The 22,469-nt window shown below is 39.2% G+C and overlaps 1 protein-coding gene across 2 annotated transcripts; it reads left to right on the forward strand.

The window, feature by feature from the left end:
• Positions 1-970: 970 nt before the first annotated feature.
• LOC122412344 (uncharacterized) lies at positions 971-8,782 on the forward strand. Of its 2 annotated transcripts, XM_043421816.1 has the most exons (10): positions 977-1,708; positions 1,796-1,900; positions 1,986-2,120; positions 3,320-3,454; positions 4,270-4,386; positions 4,506-4,628; positions 5,018-5,149; positions 5,551-7,620; positions 7,707-7,802; positions 7,903-8,782. In XM_043421816.1, exons 1-10 carry the CDS (start codon positions 1,573-1,575, stop codon positions 8,151-8,153), a joined length of 3,300 nt encoding a protein of 1,099 aa, XP_043277751.1. In that variant the 5' UTR covers positions 977-1,572; the 3' UTR covers positions 8,154-8,782. The 2 variants fall into 2 exon arrangements, with proteins under 2 accessions (XP_043277752.1, XP_043277751.1); XM_043421817.1 differs by lacking the exons at positions 7,707-7,802; positions 7,903-8,782 and having other exon boundaries at positions 971-1,708; positions 5,551-7,074; positions 7,157-7,474.
• The last annotated feature ends 13,687 nt before the right edge of the window (positions 8,783-22,469 follow it).

Genomic DNA, 22,469 nt, shown 5'->3' on the forward strand with positions numbered 1-22,469 from the left:
AATGAAAACCCTCTGGTTAGCAGTATCCCATTACACTCTAGGAAAAACTGTAAATTTACAACATGGGATTATTCAGCAAATTATTATGCACCGGCAAGTAGAATAATTTGTAGGATGACTGAATAATTTGTAGGATGACTGAATGGATGACTATTTTAAATATTGATTGGAGTTAATTTGTTGTGTAATGTATCGTATCACTGGTGGAAGATCAATGCATAGCGAAGAGAACAAAAATGAAAACCCTCTGGTTAGCAGTGTCTCATTACACTCTAGGAAAAACTGGAACATGGGCTTATTCAGCAAATTATTATGCACCGGCAAGTAGAATATTTTGTAGGATGACTGAATGGTTTATTAGTAAGAAGGAACTCTTAAAGCCATTTAGGTCACGAACACGTTTTCTAGAGTGACATAGATATTATTGATGAAAGACCCAGAAACGACAGCGATGAGCAATTATGGTTACACAGACATTGCAGGGATATCAAGTCATCCTGCATGACAGTACTCGGCGCAGAGAAATTTGACTATTGAAAACACATGCAACTATCATAAGAGTGTTGTTGCGGCATGAAAAGACTTTTTCATATGACTGTGAGGTCATAAAATGAAAACTGTCTTATCCAATATCTTTAGAGTCAGCGTAAACTTTTTTGCAAGGAAATGCTATCCTTGATAATACACAAATGTTACAGCGGCAGTGTCAAACATTGATTGACACATCGGTTGGTCTCTGCATGCTATTTTGGTAATCAGAACACTTCGAAGAGGACTTTCACTACTGAAAAGGAATTAGGCTTTAAGAAAAAAAGTTTCACTATGGGAAATCAATCATTTATTGCCACAGTGGCAGGTTAACAAGTAAATGAAAGTCGCTATGATTTAGAGAACATTGCATGAATCACTGGGGGAATGGGAATATCATGAAACTAAATCTCCAAGTTGACAAGTACCAGTAACTTCGCTCTATATCACGCGTTGTCGTACACGAAATACACGAGTTCCTCAGCATTCAAATCACTGCATGAATAACTTAGTTGGTTAGGAATGAAGCTGATCACAAATCTCCTACCAAACTTTTACTCTTGCAATTCATTCCGTCTACGTTCTTTTACCTAGTCCTTTAATGCCGTTTGTTATCAAAATGCCGTATAAACGCAGCCATGGTATCTGCATAATCAAACATTATTTTGAATAGATAGTTTGTCCTGGAAACCACCGTTCGATGTAACCGTTTTTTAAACATCACCAGTAAAAAGAATTATCATACCGAATATTATCCTCTTTTTCCATTAAACATATCACGACTTCAAAATCATTCTTTTTCTTTTAAACAGTCTAATCTGTACTGCTCAAATAAAATTCCAATTTATAAATGGTTTTGGCGGCTAACTTCACGGAAGTGTTGTTTACATGTTCTCTCAAATTGGCGGTTCAAATTGGCGGTTTCGTTTCTGCTCAGTCTCCTGTACCCGGTGTCCGCACTTACACGTGATTTCTGATATATTGTTATTCTAAATCAGTTCTGTTTTTATTTTTCTATTTTGAGTATTAGTTGATTTCGTTTCAATGCCGAAATATGCGTTATTGTTGGGATCAGATGACGCGTATTATGTGCGGAAAACCTCATTTCTCAGGCATCACAGTGGCTTAACGTACGAAATAAAAAAACAACGTCTCATGACGAAATTGATCTGCTTCCACGGTAAGTGCACAAATCTTTTTTTTATCATTATTTATTAATTTGTTGATAGCCAAAGTACTAGAATTTCTTAATATTTTTTTATTCTAGCAAAACGAAAAGTTCTTGTTGAGCTCCGCAATAACCTTGTATCAATTCGACCATCATTGGAACTATCACCTGCTGAAATTACTTCTCAACCTGTTAATAATGAAGGTTACCATTTATTATTTCCTACATTTATAAAAGGCACATATATTGGCCCTTTTTAATGAATTTCACGTTTTTTTTTTGTGTTTAGTCTCTAATATAAATGAGACTAGGTCGAATGGGGAACCAGTGGCCATCGGAGAGGAGTCGATAGATCCGGGTCCAATGATTTGTGATTTCACATCAAGGGACAATGAAATTGAAAGCGATTTTCTTGGGAATGTTGGTGAGTTTCAATGGTCGGAATGTTTTATCAGTAATAGTATTTTCGTTCTGTTATCTATGTGATTGATACGTTCAATCTATATTACGTTTAGTTTCTTGTTTGTTATATATAATTGTTTTAGTTCAATATTTTTATCTTACACTGGTAGATATATATTATTTCTTTTAATTATTCGCATTCTGAGGGTGAACACTTTTAGTTTGCATGATCTATTATCCAGTGTTCTGAGTTACATTCTCGTCTTCCGCAGATATTCAAACCTATTAAAGGATTTGCCGTAAAGAGATATTGTTTTCTGATTAGAGCGTATATTGGGCATCCATTTAGAAAATGTTCCACTGATTTCGGTGGCAACTTATTGTATATTGAGCATAAGACTTTTTCATCCGCTTTTTATGCGCATAAATCGCCCTATATGTAGATAGTAGAGCTCTTATCACACTGGATCTGAATTGTTTTTTCTTTATACAATATTCAGTAACTGTTTCAATTTCTCTAAAATGTTATTTACTGAGATGCCATTTAATTATCCATTGATCCAATTTTCTTTGAAAAATTCCTCAAGTTTGCCAATTTATATAATTATTTTAAACCAATTAAATACTTAATTAATTTTAATACCAATTACTTGAGTTAATTCATTATTAACTTGAACCAATTAAATATAATTACTCATGTCGATATCAGTAAAATCTTGAGTTATCGATTAAGCAAATGCTATCTTCGGAAAACAGTTCGGTCTCATTTCAAGGAATTCCTCCACATGCAATACCGTTTTCCGTCTTTTTCCATAGAAAGATTTTTTTGTATTTGTAGAGCGTGTATTTTTTATTTCTTTCTTAAACTAATGTTCATTGTAAACTTCTCTAGCTATGGCATATGCTCTCTTGTGCCTAAAATTGTAAGTGTTGATATTCCATTTCCGTTCACTAGGATATACAAGCCGTCGCTTTCCCTATCTGTCACATGATCTTAGACAGCTTTACTCTCAATATTATTGCATAATTATCCATTAATTTGACCAGTTTCAGTTTATCATATATACAGCATGTTTCATTAATGCATATTATTGCGGTGTCTTCCCTACGGTGGCTTTACTGGATTGTGTTGTGTTATGTTTTATTTCAATGTTTTGTATCGGAGTACTGTTTTCAAACGATTCTTGTTCTGACGAAATGAATTTTTCTATTTTCGAGCAGGAATAGATACTTTCATCAACGACCAACTGGGTTTCAATGAAGCAGATGAGTTGCAGCGATGTGATTCACCTGAATACCCTGATAAAAGCGAAAAAAACGCTTGTGAAGACGAACAAAATGATTCAAGTCGTACAGGTATGTTATGGAAATACTAATATGAATTTCAGATACAGCGCAAGAAAACTCAAATATATATTGTCAGAAAAGAATAATATTGTTAATCGCAACAGGAGCCCTTCTAAGACTGACAGGATAATATACGTTGTCAAAAATCAACTCAATTACTAAATTTCAATGATTAGCATGAAATAAAACATGATGAAATCATAATAAATATTTCAGCAGGCCGATCTTTGAAAATAATCGATGAATTAGTATTACTCTAAGACATTCAAACATTTACATGCAGTCATGGAAGTTTTGATTTTTTTCATAATAATATTTTTTTTTTCATATTGATATGAGTAGATATTTTTTATACGATGCATGTGAAATCTAGAGTAGCGATAGCAGCTCAAGATGAGTGAATGTCCAAAAGAGTTCGATTCAAGATGTTCCAACTAGTTTCCAACACTTTCATCAATTATTCATTATTCCAATTCTTTCGGCAATTTGAATTTTTATGAAGAATTTGAGCTCGTCCAATTCTAGCCCATGAAAGGTTAATTTGAAGTATAATAACGAGAAATTTGATTTGATACAGATCTATCACAATTTCTCACTCTGTCAAATAGTTTATTTGAGATTACCGAAAAATAAAAAGGAACATTTCATGGTAATAATTCTGTCTGGGTACAAGGACTGTTTCGTATTGCAGCGAATAAGTGTAGGGTAGTCATCTTATTCAATATTGACTGATTCTTTTCGGGGTTAGTTAATAAAATAGAGTAGTGTTTCATCAAATATTGCCTCTGATTGTATTTGAGTTCCATTTTGAAACATGTATGCAGAATCGATGAAATCTGTCGAACAGAAGGAAATCACTCGGACTACGGCAAAACAACCTCAGTTCCTGGAAAAATCGAAGAGTAATGAAGAAATTGAAAATAATTATTCAACGATCAGTGGTATGTCACTTTAGTTGGTAAATGTAATTGCCAACAAAAGCGGAAATATTATTATCAACAACAATTGATTTTGTCGAATTCCGATTTCATTTGTAACAAAATCTCACGATTTTCAACAGAAAACAACAGTTTCGTTGATGATGAAACAGACTTCAATAAAGAAAATGAACTGAATATCTCTCAGACGCGTCATTGGCCAAAAAATTATTGCGAAAGCGTACACAATGATTCAAGAAGTTCAGGTGAGTTTTAATGAAGGAACCATAATATTTCATCCGAGGGATCTTGCAAAAAATGAATGAATTAATGAAAACGAGATGCTATCATCCGGAAATTAGCATCCCAATATAGTGAATGAGAAAAATTGAGGTGACTATCGATACTCCGTGAATAGTTCCAGAGTTCTTGCTTGTTTATATCGTCAGATGCTCTGCCTTGAGAATTTCTCCCTTTTGAGATGATTTTCATTAATAAAAAACTTTACCACGGCTGAATACTAGCATCGTATATAGGTTCCAGCTTACTTAATCGTTTTGAATGATGAATAGAGTCTTCCTGTATGAACTTGATTAGTAGCATAATTTAGTGAAAAAGCATAACGAATGTAATAAACTTTATGATATTCCAACAGATGAGAACAACACCGATGATGTCCAAATGGATTCCCTTGAAGCTAGGGAAGGAAATGAACCTAATACCCCGCAGCCTGATGATTTATCAATAAGTAACAGCGAATTTGACGAAAATTTTCCAAGTAGGGCAGGTGAGTTCTGGTCCTAAAAAATAAAATTTCAGATACCGGATGAAACGACTGAAGTACAAATTAACATATACGATTGAATATGATGCAGGGACATTGTCATGCCGATAAGGTAATTCACGTCAATAAAAATAGCTTTAACGTTTTGTATGAGAGTGCATTCTCTATTGCAATAAAACACGAGCTTCCTATGTATTTTTCTTTCTACTGACGGTTTTTTTGACAATCTTACAGTCATATTTTTATATCAAGCATGATGGGTGCAATTTTTGAAGCATGTAGCCAAGTTATGACAAATTTTAATGTTCATTTGATTCGCTTGAGCCTAAGCAATTGAATTTTGATGTATTTAAGATCCAAAAAATGTATTATTCAAATTTAATAATAAGCGTTTTTTTTCGTAGAAGTAGATGCTCGACCAAACGTAACTGAAAACCGGTTTCCCAGAACTGTATCGTCTGACTCCGAATACAATCCGGATTCTGATCTTGACGGAGTATCGACCGACTCCGAAAACAATGAAAATGTTCATGACGAATTGATGAACACGGCGAGTACTAAAGAAACAGCAGATGATTCATTGGATAGCACAACCAAGCAGACAAATGTATCCAATGATTTGGAAAAGTCACGAGAAGCCCCAATCGATCAGAATTTTCCATTCAATGTTGCAGGCACATCCGCGTGCAACCTGGGAAGTTTAAAAACTGAACTCTCGCGTGGGCCCAAGGGGGATAACAAAAAAAATGTTTGCCTCTATTGTCAAAAACCCCAATCTAAAATCGCGCGGCATTTAGAATTGGTGCACGGAAATGAAACGAAAGTAAAAGAATTTATATCTCTGCCTCCAAATAATAAACAAAGAAAAATGTTGATTGGACTGATACGAAAAAAAGGAAACTTCATAAACATCGATAGAAAGAGAAACAACGATGGGTTAATAGTTCCAGTTCGACGACCTCGAGATCCAACCAAGTGCAGCGGTGAATATTATCGCCCTTGCCCAAAGTGCTTAGGGATGTTTTCAAAGAATAATATAAGACATCACCTTTGCCAAAGTGACGTAACAACGACTAAAGGCATAATGCTGGAAGCAAGACGAGTCGCCGGGCAAGTCCACCCCGAGGCTTCGAAAAAAATGCGCCAGGAGATATTGCCTCGTTTGCAGGACGGTCCAGTTAGCAATGCTGTAAAATTTGATAAGCTTATCGTGCTTTATGGCAATGATATGAGTAGTCGACACCGAAAACAATACTTGGAGTCGATGGTGCGATCAGAATTAAGGCTACTGGGACGGTTTTTACTCGTCATGAAAAAATTGGACAACACTATCGTTGACTTGACTTCGGTATTCGATCCGAAGTACTGGAAACAAATGCTCAAAGCTCTTGACATCATGGGTAAGCTTGATCCGAAGAAAAATATATATGAAACACCGACCGTGCCATTCCAGCTACAAATAACTTTGAGGAAAGTTTGCGATGTACTCATACGAGAAACAATTCAAGATCACGAGGAGGTTAAAAAAAAAAATGCCAAAGATATGTTAAAACTTATGAATCAAGGCTTCGTTAACACAGTCAACAAAACCGTGACTGAATCCCAAGTCGAGCTAAGAAGACAAAAATCAACCAAATTGCCATTAACGTCTGACATTGAAAAACTTTCCACATATTTGGAGGCGAAAATGGATGATTATAGTAAGTTGTTGCAACAATCATTTTCATCCGAAAATTGGCGAACTTTGGCAGAAGTCACTCTTATTTCCATGTTGGTTTACAATCGGAGACGTCCAGGAGAGCTCGAACGAATGTTGAAATTGGACTACGGAAATCTGCAAGGAATAAACGAAGACGATGAAGAATATCAACAGCTTTCGCGTCAAGGTCAAACTTCCGCTCATGAATATGCTCGACTTGAAATACGAGGTAAATTAAACCGTACGGTTCCCGTTTTACTTGATCAACGCATGAAGAAGTGCACAGATCTGATTTTAAAATATTCTAAAAGAGCGGGAGTTGGTTCGAAAAACCCACATGTTTTTGGAATTCCGAGTCAGGACAAACATCGTTTTCCTTTTCTACGAGCCACCATACTTTTACGCCGTTTTGCAACAGACTGTGGTGCGAAGAAACCAGAGTTGTTGCGAGCAACAAATCTACGGAAACATATGGCAACAAAATGTGCAAATATGAATTTGGCATCGAAAGAAACTAATAAGGTTGCCCATTTCTTGGGACACAATCCTAACATTCACACAAATGTCTACCAGCAGCGAAAAACATCGGATATCGTGGTGATGTCGAACTTTCTCAAAACAGCACAAGGTCGCCCAAGTACTTTGGCTGACGAAAAATCTCTCGATTATTCCACCGGTTTGGACACGACAGCTGATACAAATATTTTATCCTCCACGGTAGTCAACACAGACATGATAAATGAGGCAGCGACGAACGATTCCAATGACTCAACTGGTAACATTTTATGCATATTTCAATCAATTAATGAACATTTGCGAACAACAACGGAATCCTGAATATTTTTTTAAAATAATTTTCAGATTATGAAGTTCCGGTTGTTTCCGACATAACTGTAAATAATAAACGGACTCCCAAACGAAAACGAAAGAAAGGTGAACCTGCGAAACATGCACCTCGTAAGTATAAAATATCGAAAATAATAAGTGAGTAAAAAAAATTGATGGCATTAAATTTTGAGTAGCTCGATCCTTATACTGTTTTTAATTTCTGTTGTAGAGAAGAGACGGAGCAATCAGAAAAAGAGATGGAGTGAAGAGGAAATTGCAGCTGTGAGTAAGCACTTCAAGAAGTATTTGCAGTCCGGAACTCTGCCGTCCATGAGTCTTATCAAACAGTTCCAAAAAATAAACAACACTTTGAATGAACGAAAACCAGCAACAATAAAAGTTTGGCTTCATAATCAAATAAAAAAAAACAGACCTGGTATTCTAGGCGGCGAAATAACGGCTAGCGAAGAATCTGACTGAAAAATATTTTTGTTACAATTTTTTTATTTTATGGAGCCCGCTAATTTCCCAAAGTTTAATTTTTGATTTTCGAAACTTTTTTATAGCACGGTTCCTATGGGTTACGGCCAAAAACGTTTTTGATATGATAAAAGTTTTCTCTGAAAAAAAAAGATTTTTTTACGTCTTAAAATACGTAACAGTTCCTCGATACAAACTTCTCAATTGGAATTGGGTAAAAAGACAATTGTTCCCAATCAGCATTATAAATTATAACTTTTATATGTGTAGATAACGAAAAATACTCGTGTGTACTACCTTGTTGCAGTAACCTAAAGAGAGTATATTTTTATTACAAAACTGTTATCGCTGTGATATTTTCGTATAAAGCTACTAATTTGTTGGACAAACACAGTATTACTCGGTTTTGTATGATAAAACAGTGTAACTTTAAACTAAAGAAAGTACATTTCATATGAATTTTCATGTAAGGGAGAAAGTGATACTAATTTGCTAAGAGATCGGAAAGTTTTCGATAAAAAAAATGTGATGATAGTTAAGCTAACAATAATTTTGTTTAAAAAAAAACAAAGCTGTGAACAAAACGAAGTATTAATGTAAGTACGCGTTAATAAAAAAATTGGCAATTTCTAAAATGTGCATTTTTACAAAAAAAAAAAATATTCCAGAGGTTTCTAGAACACTTAATTCCCCACATTTCTCGATACGTTGACAGTTTCCAGGACAATGTTATTTTTCGAGGTACCGATTTGTTTTCCTATAGTTTCCGGGACATTGTTATGTTTTATAGAATCATTCCGTAATCCGAACATTTCCTGCTTAGTAATTTTTCGACACTTGTTGATACTTTGGTAGTTTCCAGGACAATATTATTTCCAGGGGGAGTCAGTATATTTCGATAGTTTACCGCATGATCATTTTGTGAATCGGTATTCTGTATTATACTAGCTTCATGGACATGATTATTTCGGAGGAATTGCCGGCCACCTTCTATTCTACCATAAATGTGAAATGATTACATCCAGTTGATAAAACCGTGGTCAACTCGATAATTTCCGTACGAAAACGACTCGCGTACTAGTTCAGGAAAACTGCTCGGGAATAAAAATACGCCTTTATAAAAAATCGACGATCAATTTGATGAACGTATTATAATCTATAGTGAGAGAATGTCATACCCTAGAGTGTTTGAGAGTATAGTGCTCCGGTATTTTACTTCAATGGTTCAGAAAAAATACATGCACCGGTCTCATAAATGCCTTCTGTATGCTTGCCGCGTACCCAAGTAAAGCTGGCCTGGAATCTACAAAGATTTATTAACCATGTACCTAGATCTCGAGATAGCGGTGAAATCCAAATGTTTCTGCAGATGTGTCCTGGAATCTACCTGATATTGATCAGTCGGGACTTTCCAGGACAATGATATGTACGTACATTAGAATTTATACCGTCAAATGTACGTACATATGAATGTACGTACATTTGCGTCCCGAAACCTACCGATAAATCGAATTGGCAGTTTCCAGGACGTCCTGGAAAGCACCGCATGTCCTAAAAGCGTTCCAGGACTGTCCCCAAAACTGCCAAATGTCCCGGTAAAGGCCCCCATAAACATAAAAATGTCCCGAAACCCACCGCTGGACCTACATATACTTCCACGTTCAGTGGTTTCTGCGTGTCCCTTTTATGGACGACAGACTCGTTTTCTTTTGACGACGCTGAACGATCTTAGTCGCGTCTTTTAATTTTCGGTGATGCAAATGATCTTGCATTTTAAGGATGCCTATGCCATAGTGGAGATTCGAGGTGAGTTTACGACGTGTATTACGGCCAGAGTTGGGATGAATGGTGCGGAGGTAGGTAGAGATGCTTTGCCTGAACTATTATTGAATTTGGAAGTATCTGAGAATTCGATATGCATAAATTTTATACCTAAAATTAAGAATGGAAGATTTTACACTAAAAAATATTGTTTAAACATCAGGTAAAAAGACTTATTAACTAGGACGTTGAGGTAAGTATATATGTAAAATACGAAATACGTGGATTGTGGTTTGTTTCAGACGGTGGTTTGTGTTGACATCTCGTGGAAAAAGACCGGATGGGGCGTGGGTGGAACATCGTAGTTGTCTTCCCTTTTGTATGTTGACTGCAGTGGCTCCCCTTGCTCAGGTTGATCGTCGTCATCTTCGACGGGTCGTGCGATTTTTCGATGCCGGCTGCAGATTTTTTTAGTATACCATAGAACGTGTGATCGCAGCAAATAGATCAAGAAGCTTGTGGCCAGGATGATTTCTCCATAAATGGCCAAGGTGGTATATTGGGTCTGCCCCTGTCGCTCTCGTTTGTGTGAGGCGATCTCCATAAGTTCTAGCTCTATCTCGCTCAGACTGGCGTCAAAAATTGGGCCGTTGGCCGACGTTTGACTTACGACTGCAGGCGTCGGGTCTATTGTTTCGATGTTCTGAAGAGGCTTGTAAAGTGAAATATTCGGAACGAGAACGTTCAGGTCTAGGCTCGCTGCTGGTACATATGTTTCTTTGATGGTTCCCTCGAGTGTTTGGCTTCCCGAGATGGTTACATAATTAGTTTTGGCGATGCAACCCGGTTTTAGCTTTAGGATCCCGGTGTCTTTTATTTCGATGACTATTGCCACCTCATGATCACATAGGATTTGGATCCTCTCGGGTCGTGGTAGTGAAAATAACCATCCGGACATTGTGTCTAATTGTTTCCAATATGGAGCCTGTTTCTTCACGACTTTGATGTCGCAGTCCTGGTATGAGTAGTGTCCCCCATCTGTCAATAACATGAGTTCGCAATTTTGATGTCGCGAGACTTCGAAAATTGGATAGCTGGGTGAACAGATTTGAAAGTTGCGCAGGTGTTGGCATCTGGGCGGGTCATTTTCAGGTACGAATGCGTACTGATCCAGTTCCTTTGAGATAATAATATGCGAGGCTCTTGGTTGCACGTATGCCGCTCCTTGACTATTGTTTCCGATTTCTTGGGGTATAGGACAGGGATGAAGTTTGTAGAGGAGGAATTTGGTAGGTTCCAACAAAGGGATGTTAATTACGATGATTATTTTTTTATTGTGGTAGGAGGCCGCTAGACGGGAGATTTTAGATAGGGTTCCGGAGTGTATTTCGTCGAGGGGAATTGGAAAAAGGTATCGATGGTGGGTTTCCGTAAAACTTTTGACTATGAGATCCAGTGTGCTGGGGTTGAGAAGTTCCGGGTGAAGAAGTCCAAGCTTAATAAAGTGTATCGCGTTTACGATGGCGCGGAGGCTCTCGACATATGTTTCGGCTACGTTTCCTATGCTGTTTCGCCATTCCATTATTGTTTCTCGGGCGTCTAGTGTGGTTGTAGCATTGTGGAGTGATTCTGCTAAGTTTTGCCATTTTAGATTGTGAGTTTTTTCCAGTTTGTTCAGTCGGTCGGATAATTCGTGTATTTCGGATTTTACGACGTGAGTTAGATTTTTGGCGAAGACAGCTATTTTCTTTTGGTCCTCGTATAGTTTGTCTATTTCGGTGTTAAAATAGGAGGCGTCGTCTGTGGTGAGGGTCCCGAATAGGCTCTTGCTGATTGTCCCGACGAATCCAAATGGGATGCTTCGTCTGCTGGCAATTGGTTCGATTCCCTTTTGTTTTCGGATGTAGGCGAAGTATTTGTTGATGATGGTGCTCTTCAGTGTGATATCGTCTTTGTTGATAAGCGTTTTGCAATGATTTTCTAGGTGGTACCGGCATAGGTGTTCCATTACTTGTACCTCGGCGAACGTTGGTTGGTGGTCCTCGAATGGTTTCAGATCTATAAATGTGGTGAGTCGCCATTCGGTGCGTGTAAAGTGGACCTCGTGCATTGGTTCGTAATAGATTCCTGCGCGATTAGTGATTTGTTGGATATTATGTGCCTTAAAGGTCCATGCATCTTTCAAGTCCGAGGGTGATTAATAAAAGGGTGGTTCCGAGGAAAATCATTTTGTCTAAAAAAAGAATATATTTTATGTGAAATTCGAACAGAACTGGTTTTGGTGTTTATACGAGAATTATGGTTAGTGGGTTATTACGTGTTCCCGTTTCCTTTTGAGATGCGTGGGCGTGTGATTGTGTCTGTGGATACCACTGTCTTCTTTTTTTTTTTTTTTTTTTTTTTTTTCAGAGTCTAGAAAGTCTAGTATGTAAGAATTTGGCTAATTTGAATAGGGTAGGGGAAGGGCGCTTAGAGTTTCCGAGTTCGGTTATTCGAGGAGCTAGAAGGTTCCTCATTACGCTTCCGAGTCTTCTCGAGATCGCTGCTATTCTCTCTATATTGAAGTATAGTCATGGCTCGGCGTCGGTTTGCAAACGCGTTTGCTGTAAGTATTTTGATTCGATTTTCTTGGATTTTTGGGGTGGTTTATAGTAGTTTGTAGTATAATGGTTTCCCTTTTGTTTGAATTTTGCAGGGAATTTGGGATGTGATCTACATCTCCTTCATGAAGAGGAGGCGGGGCGAACGGAGCTATTTACGTCGGCTTAATGACGAGTGGAAGGATCGTGTGTATGATTTCGATGCGTTCGGCATCCGATGGATGCTAGAAGGTCGGTGGGGGCAGGAGCATCCCGACAATGATTGGGATCATCCTGCTTGGAGCCATCCCGATGGGATTTTTTCTGCATACGATCGCGATTAGTCGGTCGTGTCGGATTGATAGAAGAGGAAAGGAGAGAAAGAAAAAAAAAGTATATATTTTTTTTTCTTTATTTGTAAGATGGAGTTTTGGACGGGCTTTCCCAGTGGGAAAGTCGAATAAATATGTAGAATTTAATTCTGTTCGTTGTTGTTTTATTATCGTTATTTCCTGCGTGCGAGCGTCCCTTTTATTTGTTCAATGTGTTCTTTCGGTTGTTTCTACGTGGGTGTCTCGCTTTCGTTTTCAACGTTGGTTTTCGGTTTGTTAGTTATATCTTCTTATCATTATTACTTTATCCTTAGTTATATTGTTATTTTATTATTATTACGTTATTTTTTTGTTTCATATATATATTTTTTTTTTTTTTTTTTTTTTTTAGATTACCCTATTTCCTTGTTTTAGTTGTTTGTTCTGGTACATTATGAATTTATCATTGAAATTTACGGTTGGATCAAAGGGGTTATTTTGTTTCCGTCTGTGATTTGTTATTCTTCCCGTTTTTGTTGTTTAATTTGTTATTTTGTGCTTTCGGGGTTTCTGATTTTTTTCAATAGTATGTTAATGCGATCCGTCGGTAATTCGGTTAAAAGAAAGTTTGCTGGGAGCCCTTCGGTTGCGAGTCCGCGTCGGAGAAGTGTGCGTTTTACTCTTATCCCTGTGTGTTTTTCCTTTATGTCGATTCCTAGGCTTACGCATACGTTTACTCCTCGGCAGGTCAGTGTTCTCATCTTCAAGGGGCATTTAGATAGCATATCCTCGAAAAAATAAGTTTCACTGAGTGCCCAGGATCCCTCATATTTTGGTTCTATACTGTTAAGGTGGACCCGTAGGGCCTTACCTGGTATTGATGCTATGGATGGCGGTATCGGTCTTAATTCACTTACGTGGAATCGTAATATTCCTCCAATGTCTACTAACTCTACCGTGGCGGTCTGCTTTCCTACTGATAGGAGGTTTGCTCTTGCCCAGGTGTCTGCTATTCGAACGGCGCAGCCAGTGGCTTGTTGAGGTTCCAGCAAGCCCATGTCAAAAATTGGGTACCTTCGAAGGTACTTCTCAATCGTTTTGCTGTATTGTACTATCTTCTTCATGTTGTTGGCTTTTACTACGTAAAAGTGTGACGGAGAGTATACGGTGGTGGTGTATACCAGGTACTTCTTTCCAATTCTTTTCCATAGGGATTTGCTCGGTATCGGTGCGCTCATGGCTGAGAATTTAGAACGGTTAATGAGCATTGGTCGGTTTATTGCTTGCATCGTTTATGTGGGTCTGCTAAGGTCTGAGAAAAGTCGGTTGATTTGCATCTGTATCTGATCTAGTGGGGCCGTACAGTTGTGTAGCTAGTTTTCCCAATGGGGATCTCTTTCATCGGGGAATGGTGACAAGAGGAACAGGGGTCGAAGTTTAAAAATGTCAGCGTTTTCCCGTGTTTCCCAATTTACTATAGCCCTACTGTAGGAATCGTCTTTCCAGAGTTTCTCTAGGCCTTCTCGCCGTTGGCGCCGTAACTTTCGTATTTTGGTGGCGTGATCTATGAATGCTGATAGCTGTCTTTGGTATTGGTGTGACGTTATTGTTTCATTTGTATACTCCGTTACCTGGGTGTCCATTCTGTAACATCCCGAGGTCTATGTTAGTAATCGGGGAAAGTAGGTGTATTTTTATTATTACTTTGCCAGTCAATTGTGATAGGTTTTCCGTTATCTGTATCGACTCTATTTAGTGTCCAGGCGAGTATGCAATCTGTACAACTATATGGGTTTTGTGATCGTAGTAGTTCTTGGTCACATACGGTGCATCGTGCGTCGTAAAATGGTCCGGGGACTAGTTGATGTCTGTTAACCAATGGCATTCCGTCTTGATTAACTCCTCCGTAAGAATGGTCGTGGTAACATTCTTTGCAGAAGTGTCTTGCGAGTCTTTCTACGTACCACGGGGTTTCAGCAGTCACTATTTTTACGCATCTGGCTCTAATTAAACTTCCGTAAAATCTTTGATTCCTACCGGGGACTCTAGTACTTGGTATAGTGTAAAGCCAGTCCAACATTTCTAATTCGTTAAGATCGTCTTGTTCGTTTTGTGGTAAATGCATTTTTGACTATTGGTAGTATGCGATAAAAATTTTGAGTCAATATTTTATTCCGACTGTACCTCTCAGTTTTCGACGTTTTCTTTCAAAGCAGGCTCGGTTGGTCACGATGGTGTGCGTGTAGGTGTGTGTTAGGCGTGTCGTCGGTGGTTTCTTTGCGACTCAGTTCAGCGGTATTGTCCTTGTATGCAAATTCTTGATTATTACGGTCAAATAGTTTCGTCGTTGGAGTATTTTTATTTATTTGGATTTTTGACTTTATTATTTCTGTGGAAACTATTGATGGTTTTTGGTTAAGGCTCGGTTGTAAAATTTGATTATTGAAATAAATGTAGTGATCCGCGTTTGGATTAGTTAGTCGCGCGTGGAGTTTTCGTAATTGGTATTTTCTTCCCGCGCGGCGTTTCCTTTGACCCATTGTAGCAAATATCGACAGTAATTATCGCCAGCACTTTTGTGGGACGAAAATCTAGGAGAGGGGGTGCGGAAGTGCAAACGTTTCTGCAACGAATCCCGTATTCCGGAGAGGAGGGTAGTCAAGAGTGCAAACGTTTCTGCAACGAATCTTGACGAAAGGTAGATTCGCGGGAGTGCAAACGTTTCTGCAACGAATCCCGTATTCCGGAGAGGAGGGTAGTCAAGAGTGCAAACGTTTCTGCAACGAATCTTGACGAAAGGTAGATTCGCGGGAGTGCAAACGTTTCTGCAGCAAATCCCGTGTTTCGGACAGGAAGGTGGTCAAGAGTGCAAACGTCTCTGCAACGAATCTTGACGGTGAGATGGGACCACGAGTGTGCAAACGTTTCTGCAGCGTAACTCGTGGGTTTGAGGTATAAGGGTTGGGACTGCTGATGTTTTACTTCTCGATATTTCTTTTACAATGGTTAAATTAGTTTAGTTGTACGCTATTGGTGATTTCAACTGTTGGGCAAATCATCAATTCGTTTCCTCAAGAAATATGTAAAATAATTGATTCCCTTTTCAAAATTTTCAGAGTTGGTTGTGTAGATACCTGCGGTTGTGAATCTGTATTGTTGATTGAAGACGCGACGAGAAGTTTTACTGTGGACTTGGTTATTTAATTAATGACTTGTACTTATTGAGTGATTTTGCTTCGTGAACTTTGTGTATGACTGGTATATGATGTCTCGCTTGGAAAATTTCTGATGATACTGAGTGTGATCGAGAATTTTATTGCTTTATATACTTCATTTTATCCCTTCCTTGGAGGATATATGATAAGAAGCTCGGTTATTAACCTGTACCTTAGAAAGAAAATTTCGAAAGGGCTGTTGGTGCAGCAGGTTACATATGTGGTTATTAGGCATACCGTTCAAATCCCTGGTATGATGCAAGTTAATGTTTGTTTTATAGAGCGTTGGTAACGTGTCTTCGCTCAAAATTTTCTCCTTTCCTTCCTTCTCTGCATATGTTATTAGGAGGCGCGTGGAACGTCTCCGCACGTGTGATGCGATTGTAAAAAAAAAAAAATTTTTTTTTTTTGTTTTCGACGGTGAGTTAGTTAGCCCAGGTGTTTTCACGTTTTCGAGAGTTCGCGCTCTCGAGTCTGTTAGATATAGCGTTCGACAGACTTCCTCTCTTTTGTTTGTTTCCCAGGTCGTTCGCCTAGTTTGAATTTTTCGGTACTGCATCGCATCTCATTTTCCGAAGGTTTCCGTCTTAGCGCAGGGAAGTATCACTGTCTCCCTCTCTTGTGTTGAATGGTTTGAGTTTGTCTACGTGTTTCAAAAGTCTTTTACCCTCTGATGTCTCCAATATGACGTTGTGGCGGTCTAGTAGCTCGGAAATTTGGTAAGGGCCGACGTAACAACTGTCGAATTTCCCTTTCTTAGGTTCTTTTATTGCATACACTATATCGCCCGGTTTAAGGTTGGCGGGGTGTATTTTTCTGTCATAATATCGTTTTGAGCGGTGTTTCGATCTGATTAGAGATTTCGAAGCTAATTGTCTCATGTCCTCAAGTCGGCTAGTGAGCTCGCATAAATAGTCGCCGTAAGTTTCTGTTTTCTCTGGTGGAGGGTAGGAGCTTGGAATTCGCGCTGCCTTTCCATATACTAATTCGAACGGCGTAAATTTGGTTGATTCGTGGACGGATGTATTGTATGAGAACATAGCGAATGGAACTAATTTATCCCAATCCTCAAATTTATTTATGTAATGTTTAATGAATTCGGCCAGAACTATGTGGCTTCGTTCTAAAGAACCATTCGTTTGAGGATGATAAGCGGAAGTGGTCAAATGTTTTATTTTGAATATTTTTGCGAGGTAATGAAATATTTTTCCAACAAATGATCTACCTTGATCACTCAGGATTATTCTTGGAGTTCCGAACTGAACGATTAGATTTCGCGCGAGGGCGTCGGCTATTGTTTCAGCTTTTATATCAGGTATCGGGACCGCTATACAGTATTTTGTCAGATTGTCCTGAATGGTTAGAATGTGACGGTTTCCGTTGGGAGTTTGTGGTAATGGTCCTACTGTATCAATAGAAATTTTGTCAAAGGATTCGGAAGGTGTGTCAGTAATAATCATTGGTTCACGGGTTTTTATTCGAGTTAATTTCTGTTGCTGGCATTCCGGGCATGTTCTTACGTATTCAGTGACGTCTTCCTTCAAGCTTGGCCAGTAAAATCGTTCGCGTATACGTTTGTATGTCTTTGTAATACCCTTGTGTCCCTCAATTAAACTTTCATGGTATTCTGAAATTATATCCTTACGTATAGCTTCATCAGGTATTGTTACGTTTCCGCGGCAAATAGTTATTGTGCAGTCGCATTCGTTTAAACATTCTTCTAGTAAATCAGCGATAAAGGATTGGCTGAAATTTTCTAGCATATCTCCGGGTTTCGACATTCGTAAAGTTTTAATTTCGTATTTATTTATTGTGTCCTTTACTGTGGCCAATATTTCTTTGAGTTCCTGAACGGAAAACGTTTCAAAATGTTTATTTGTGAGTACCGCGCTCAGTATTTTATGGTTTCCCTTATTCGTGACTAAAACTTGTTTACGTTTCGGTTTCTTAAATTTTATATCTTGCGCGTTGATTTTGTCGGTTTCAATGAGTAGTCGCGAAACAATTGTTGTAAATTCGCAATCGGCTGAAATGAAGTGTAGGTAATTGCCCTTGTGGTAAGTTAAATTTTCGTTAGTCGTTGTTATTTGCAAGAGTTGATCGTCATTTTTCATGTTTGGATAAAATAGTTCTGGAGGTATTGTTCGGGAAGCGATCTTTTCAGGGTCCCTAGCGGGTATTTCTTCTATTATCTCGGTATGGCTTCCTTCGGATTCGCTTTCTGAATTACCAAATTCTAATGGCGGGCATGCTATAGGCTGTCGGGGTTCCTCTTCGCTACTTATTATTTCGTCGCTGCGTATAACGGCCGGTGTTGATCTACTTACAGGATGTCTGAAAGTTATCAACGAGTCTCGCGTGTTCCCGATTTCATTATTTCCATTTTCGGATTCGGTAACTTCATCAGTCTGTGTGCCACAATTAATGTTAGCTTCATTGCTTCCTCGGGTCGAGTCCCACCAGTATTCGTCCGGTCTGACTCCGTCGTTTATTTCTACGATAGCTTCCTTTGACGCTGGTGCCGATGCTCTTTCAGTTTCAGTATCCGGTGTTTCTAATGATTGGTCTATATCGAATGCAAATTTTAAAGCGTCGGTGAATCGTTTCAAAGGTGGAGCGCTTACAGATTTCTTTGTTGTCGTAGGAACGGTTCTCTTCTCGGCGAGGCTCGGGAAAGCGCTTTTTCGAGCCCGCGCGGTCGGGGGTCTTTGTTCGGCGCTTGGAGCGGGAGCAGTTTTCATTGCGGCGGACCTCGTCCGTGCCGGTGGTACTCTTACTGGGACTACCGGTGGTGCTTTACTAATGATTTTACGATTCCTAACTCGTTCAGCAATTGTACTACCGGGTACGTTTGATTCTTCTAGCACTGTTGGCAAGGGTTTTCCTCGTCGTTCGGGCAATCGATCTATTTTTATAGATGGTTTAGAAGCGGCAGCTTTGCGAGGGGCTACAGTTGTAGTTGGTTTTCTCGCCGCTGATGAGATAGGCAACACGGTAGCGTCTGGGACGACGGGGTTTCGAGAGAGTGCATCTGCATTTGAATTAAGTCGTCCGGGTTTGTATAGGAAAGTATATTCGTATTCTCGTAGTCGTATTCTCCATCGAATCAATCTTTGGACGGGTAATTTTACTGAATCGATCCATTTTAAAGGTTCATGATCACTAACGAGAGTGAAGGGTCGGCCGTATAAATATGGCCTAAAATATAATATCGCGTACACAACGGCAAGACATTCCTTTTCGGTCGTGCTATAATTTCTTTCTGCTGAATTGAGTAATCTTGACATGTAAGCTACCGGTTTATCTTCTCCAACCTTTCCTTGACTCAATACTGCGCCTATCGCGTAATTCGAAGCGTCGGTAGTTAAAATAAACGGTTCTTCAAAGTTTGGATATTGTAGTATTGGAGATGAGCACAAGGCGTTTTTCAGGTATTCGAATCCCTCTTGTTGTTCGGGTCCCCATTTAAATTCACTGCTTTTCTTTAGTAGGTCACTCAAAGGTTTGGCTCGTTCAGAAAAATTTTCTATGAATCTTCTGTAATATCCAGCTAGACCGAGGAATTGTCGGACGTTTGTTACGGTTTTAGGAACAGGAAATTTTTCAACAGCTTCCGTTTTCTTAGGATCGGGGCGTACGCCTCCGTCGCTAATTATGTGACCGAGATATATCACTTCGGTATTTAAAAATTCGCATTTATCCGGTTGTAATGATAATTTCGCGTTGCTGAGTTTATTAAAAAGTCTCCTAACCTTTACTCCATGTTCTTCTAAAGACGAGGCAAAAACTACAATGTCATCTAGATATACGAATAATTCGCTGTCTTGCAAACCGAGAAGGACTCTATCCATTAAGCGTTGAAACGTAGCAGGGGCATTTTTAAGTCCAAATGGCATTCTAGCGTATTCATAGTGCCCGTTGGGGGTGCTGAAGGCAGTCTTTTGTCTGTCTTTAGGATCCATCTCAATTTGATGAAAGCCGCTAGCTAAATCGAAGGTTGAAAAATATTTGGCTCCTCCGAGTCTATCGAGAATTTCGGTGATGTTTGGCAACGGATACGCGTCGCTTATAGTTTTCGAGTTTAGTTCACGGAAATCAATTACCATTCTCCACCGTTTATTTCCCTTTGAATCGGGTTTCTTGGGCACGATCCATAGCGGAGAGTTGTAGGGGGAAGTTGAGTTTACGATAACTTCGTTTTCGAGTAACTTATTGATTTGCTTATTGATTTCTTCTTTGTGAGCCGGGGGAAATCTATATTGACGTATGGTCACGGGTAATTCGTCTGTGGTGGGAATACTGTGTTTAATTTCTGTGGTGGCAGGTAGTCTGTCGCCAGGTAGATGGAACAGGTGTGGGTATTCTTTTATTAAGTCGAGTACATGCTGTCTCTCTTCGGAGTTCAGGTGGTCTAGTCTGAGGCTCTCGCGTATTCTTTGATCTCTATTTATGGGGTTTTCGTCTGCGCTTCCATCACTCGCGGGTTCGAAAAAATCCTCGGAATCGTAGTATTCAAATGGGATTAATTCCTGAGGGGGCACGTCTACTTGGGCATCTTCCTCATAAGAATTGATGGCATAAATATAACACGTCCCGTTATCATTCGTGACGACTGCGTTTCCCATAAAAATATTTTCAGGAGTCTGGATTCTAGGGAGGAATCCCGTTTTTAAATCTGGATTTAGTACCTTGATGGGGACTTTCATGCGTGTTCTGGCTCTGAGGATAAAGGTTGATCCTTCGTTATTTTGTTTTATGTTAAATGTTGTGTTTGGAGCTTGTATTACATTTTCGGGAAAATTTTCAAATGGGATAGGCGTTATAGGATTTGACGTAGTGACTAATGTATTATGGTGAAAGGATAGTTCTGCTTTTTCATTTTGAAGAAACTCAATGCCTATTATTCCATCTGCAGGGATTGCAGCATTTTCGTTGAGGACTTGGAATTTAACGGGTTTGTCGAAAAGTGTTAACTCCGTAGAGCCAAGAGTTTGAATTTTGTCGGGCGTTATGCCTGATAGTGTTAGAAAATCGTGTCCCGCGATTATACACCTTCGCTTTAATGTAGGTAGTTTAATTATGTTTATATCGGCTCCCGTGTCTATAAGAAAACGTCCGAAGCCGTTCTCGAGTTCCGGGGCTCGAAGGGTAATTATTGGGGACCGTCCTTGTCCACAGGTCCATCTAACAAATCTCCTGCTGTGAGAAATTTCACGGCAGTGGGACGCTGGTTCTGGCGATCGCTCGTCGATGCGTCCGCTCGACGGGCGTCGTGAGAGTTTAAATTATCCGATGTGTTGCTTGGTCGGGGAGACGTTGGTCTCATCTCTTGGAATGAATTTTCGCGTTTGAATAAGGAGTTTTGATACATCCCGTGTGGAGTTTGATAGTTTGGGGGGTATCCGTTGTACGGTGGGTACATCGGGGGTCCGTAGGGGACCGGCGGATAGTATTGGGGTCCATAAAAACCGTTTGGTGGGTAACTGTAAAAATTCCTTGGAGGTTGATTTCTGATTGGAGGTCTTCGCGCCGGGAAATTTTCGCGCATTGGTCTCGGTTCGCGAGGCGGAGGTGCGTCGCGACGGAAAATTCTACTGAAGTTTGAATTTCTGTTATCGAAGTTATCTTTGTTTTGGAAAGAAACTCTGCGGTACCCATTGTTACCGTTATTATATTGGGGCGCACGATCTTGATCAATTTGAGTGTACCTTAGTGAATTCGAGTTTCGAGCATTTGCTCCTCCCATGTCTCTTTCTATGCGTTGTACTACTTTGAATGCGTCTTCTAGTGTTTGGGGATCTTGTACGCTGATGGCGTATAATAGATCGTCTGAAAGGCCTCTTTTAAATGACTCTAATGCTACTCCGTCGAGCATGGGTAGCATTCGGTTTGCTTCAGCTTCTGTGAATTTATCTTTTAAAGCGGCGATAGCACTTGTTCGTAATCTTTTTATTCGGGTATAATAATCGAGAACTGTTTCGTCTCTTCTTAGTCTGACAGACTGAATTTCAGCACAATAATATGGGTATGATTTCTTAGGTGCAAAATATTCTTTCAAAGCTGTAGACAATTCTTCTACGGATTCTATTCTTTTATCGGCTACTGCGTCGCGAGCAGTTTCTTTAAGTTTGGAACAAACGCCTTTAAAAAATGACGTTTTTAAGCCTTCTGGCACAAATGTGAAACCATTCTCTACGTCTTCTATAAATGATTTGAGGGGCATATTTTTGCCGTTAAAACTTGGCACATGCATGAGTGCTTGTTGTAAGGCCATACACTCGCCCATACTCGTGAGCATGGCGTCGGTGATGGCTTGATGATGAGTAATGTTTGCAAGTTCTGCCATTTTTATTTATTTGAAGAATTTTCTTTTAATTTCCCTTTTATTTGTTAATACTTCGTTTTCAATTTTAATTATTTAATTCCTGGTGCAATTCGATATATGTATTT

The sequence above is a fragment of the Venturia canescens genome, chromosome 6 (assembly GCF_019457755.1).
Source record: "Venturia canescens isolate UGA chromosome 6, ASM1945775v1, whole genome shotgun sequence".
Lineage (NCBI taxonomy): Eukaryota > Metazoa > Arthropoda > Insecta > Hymenoptera > Ichneumonidae > Venturia > Venturia canescens.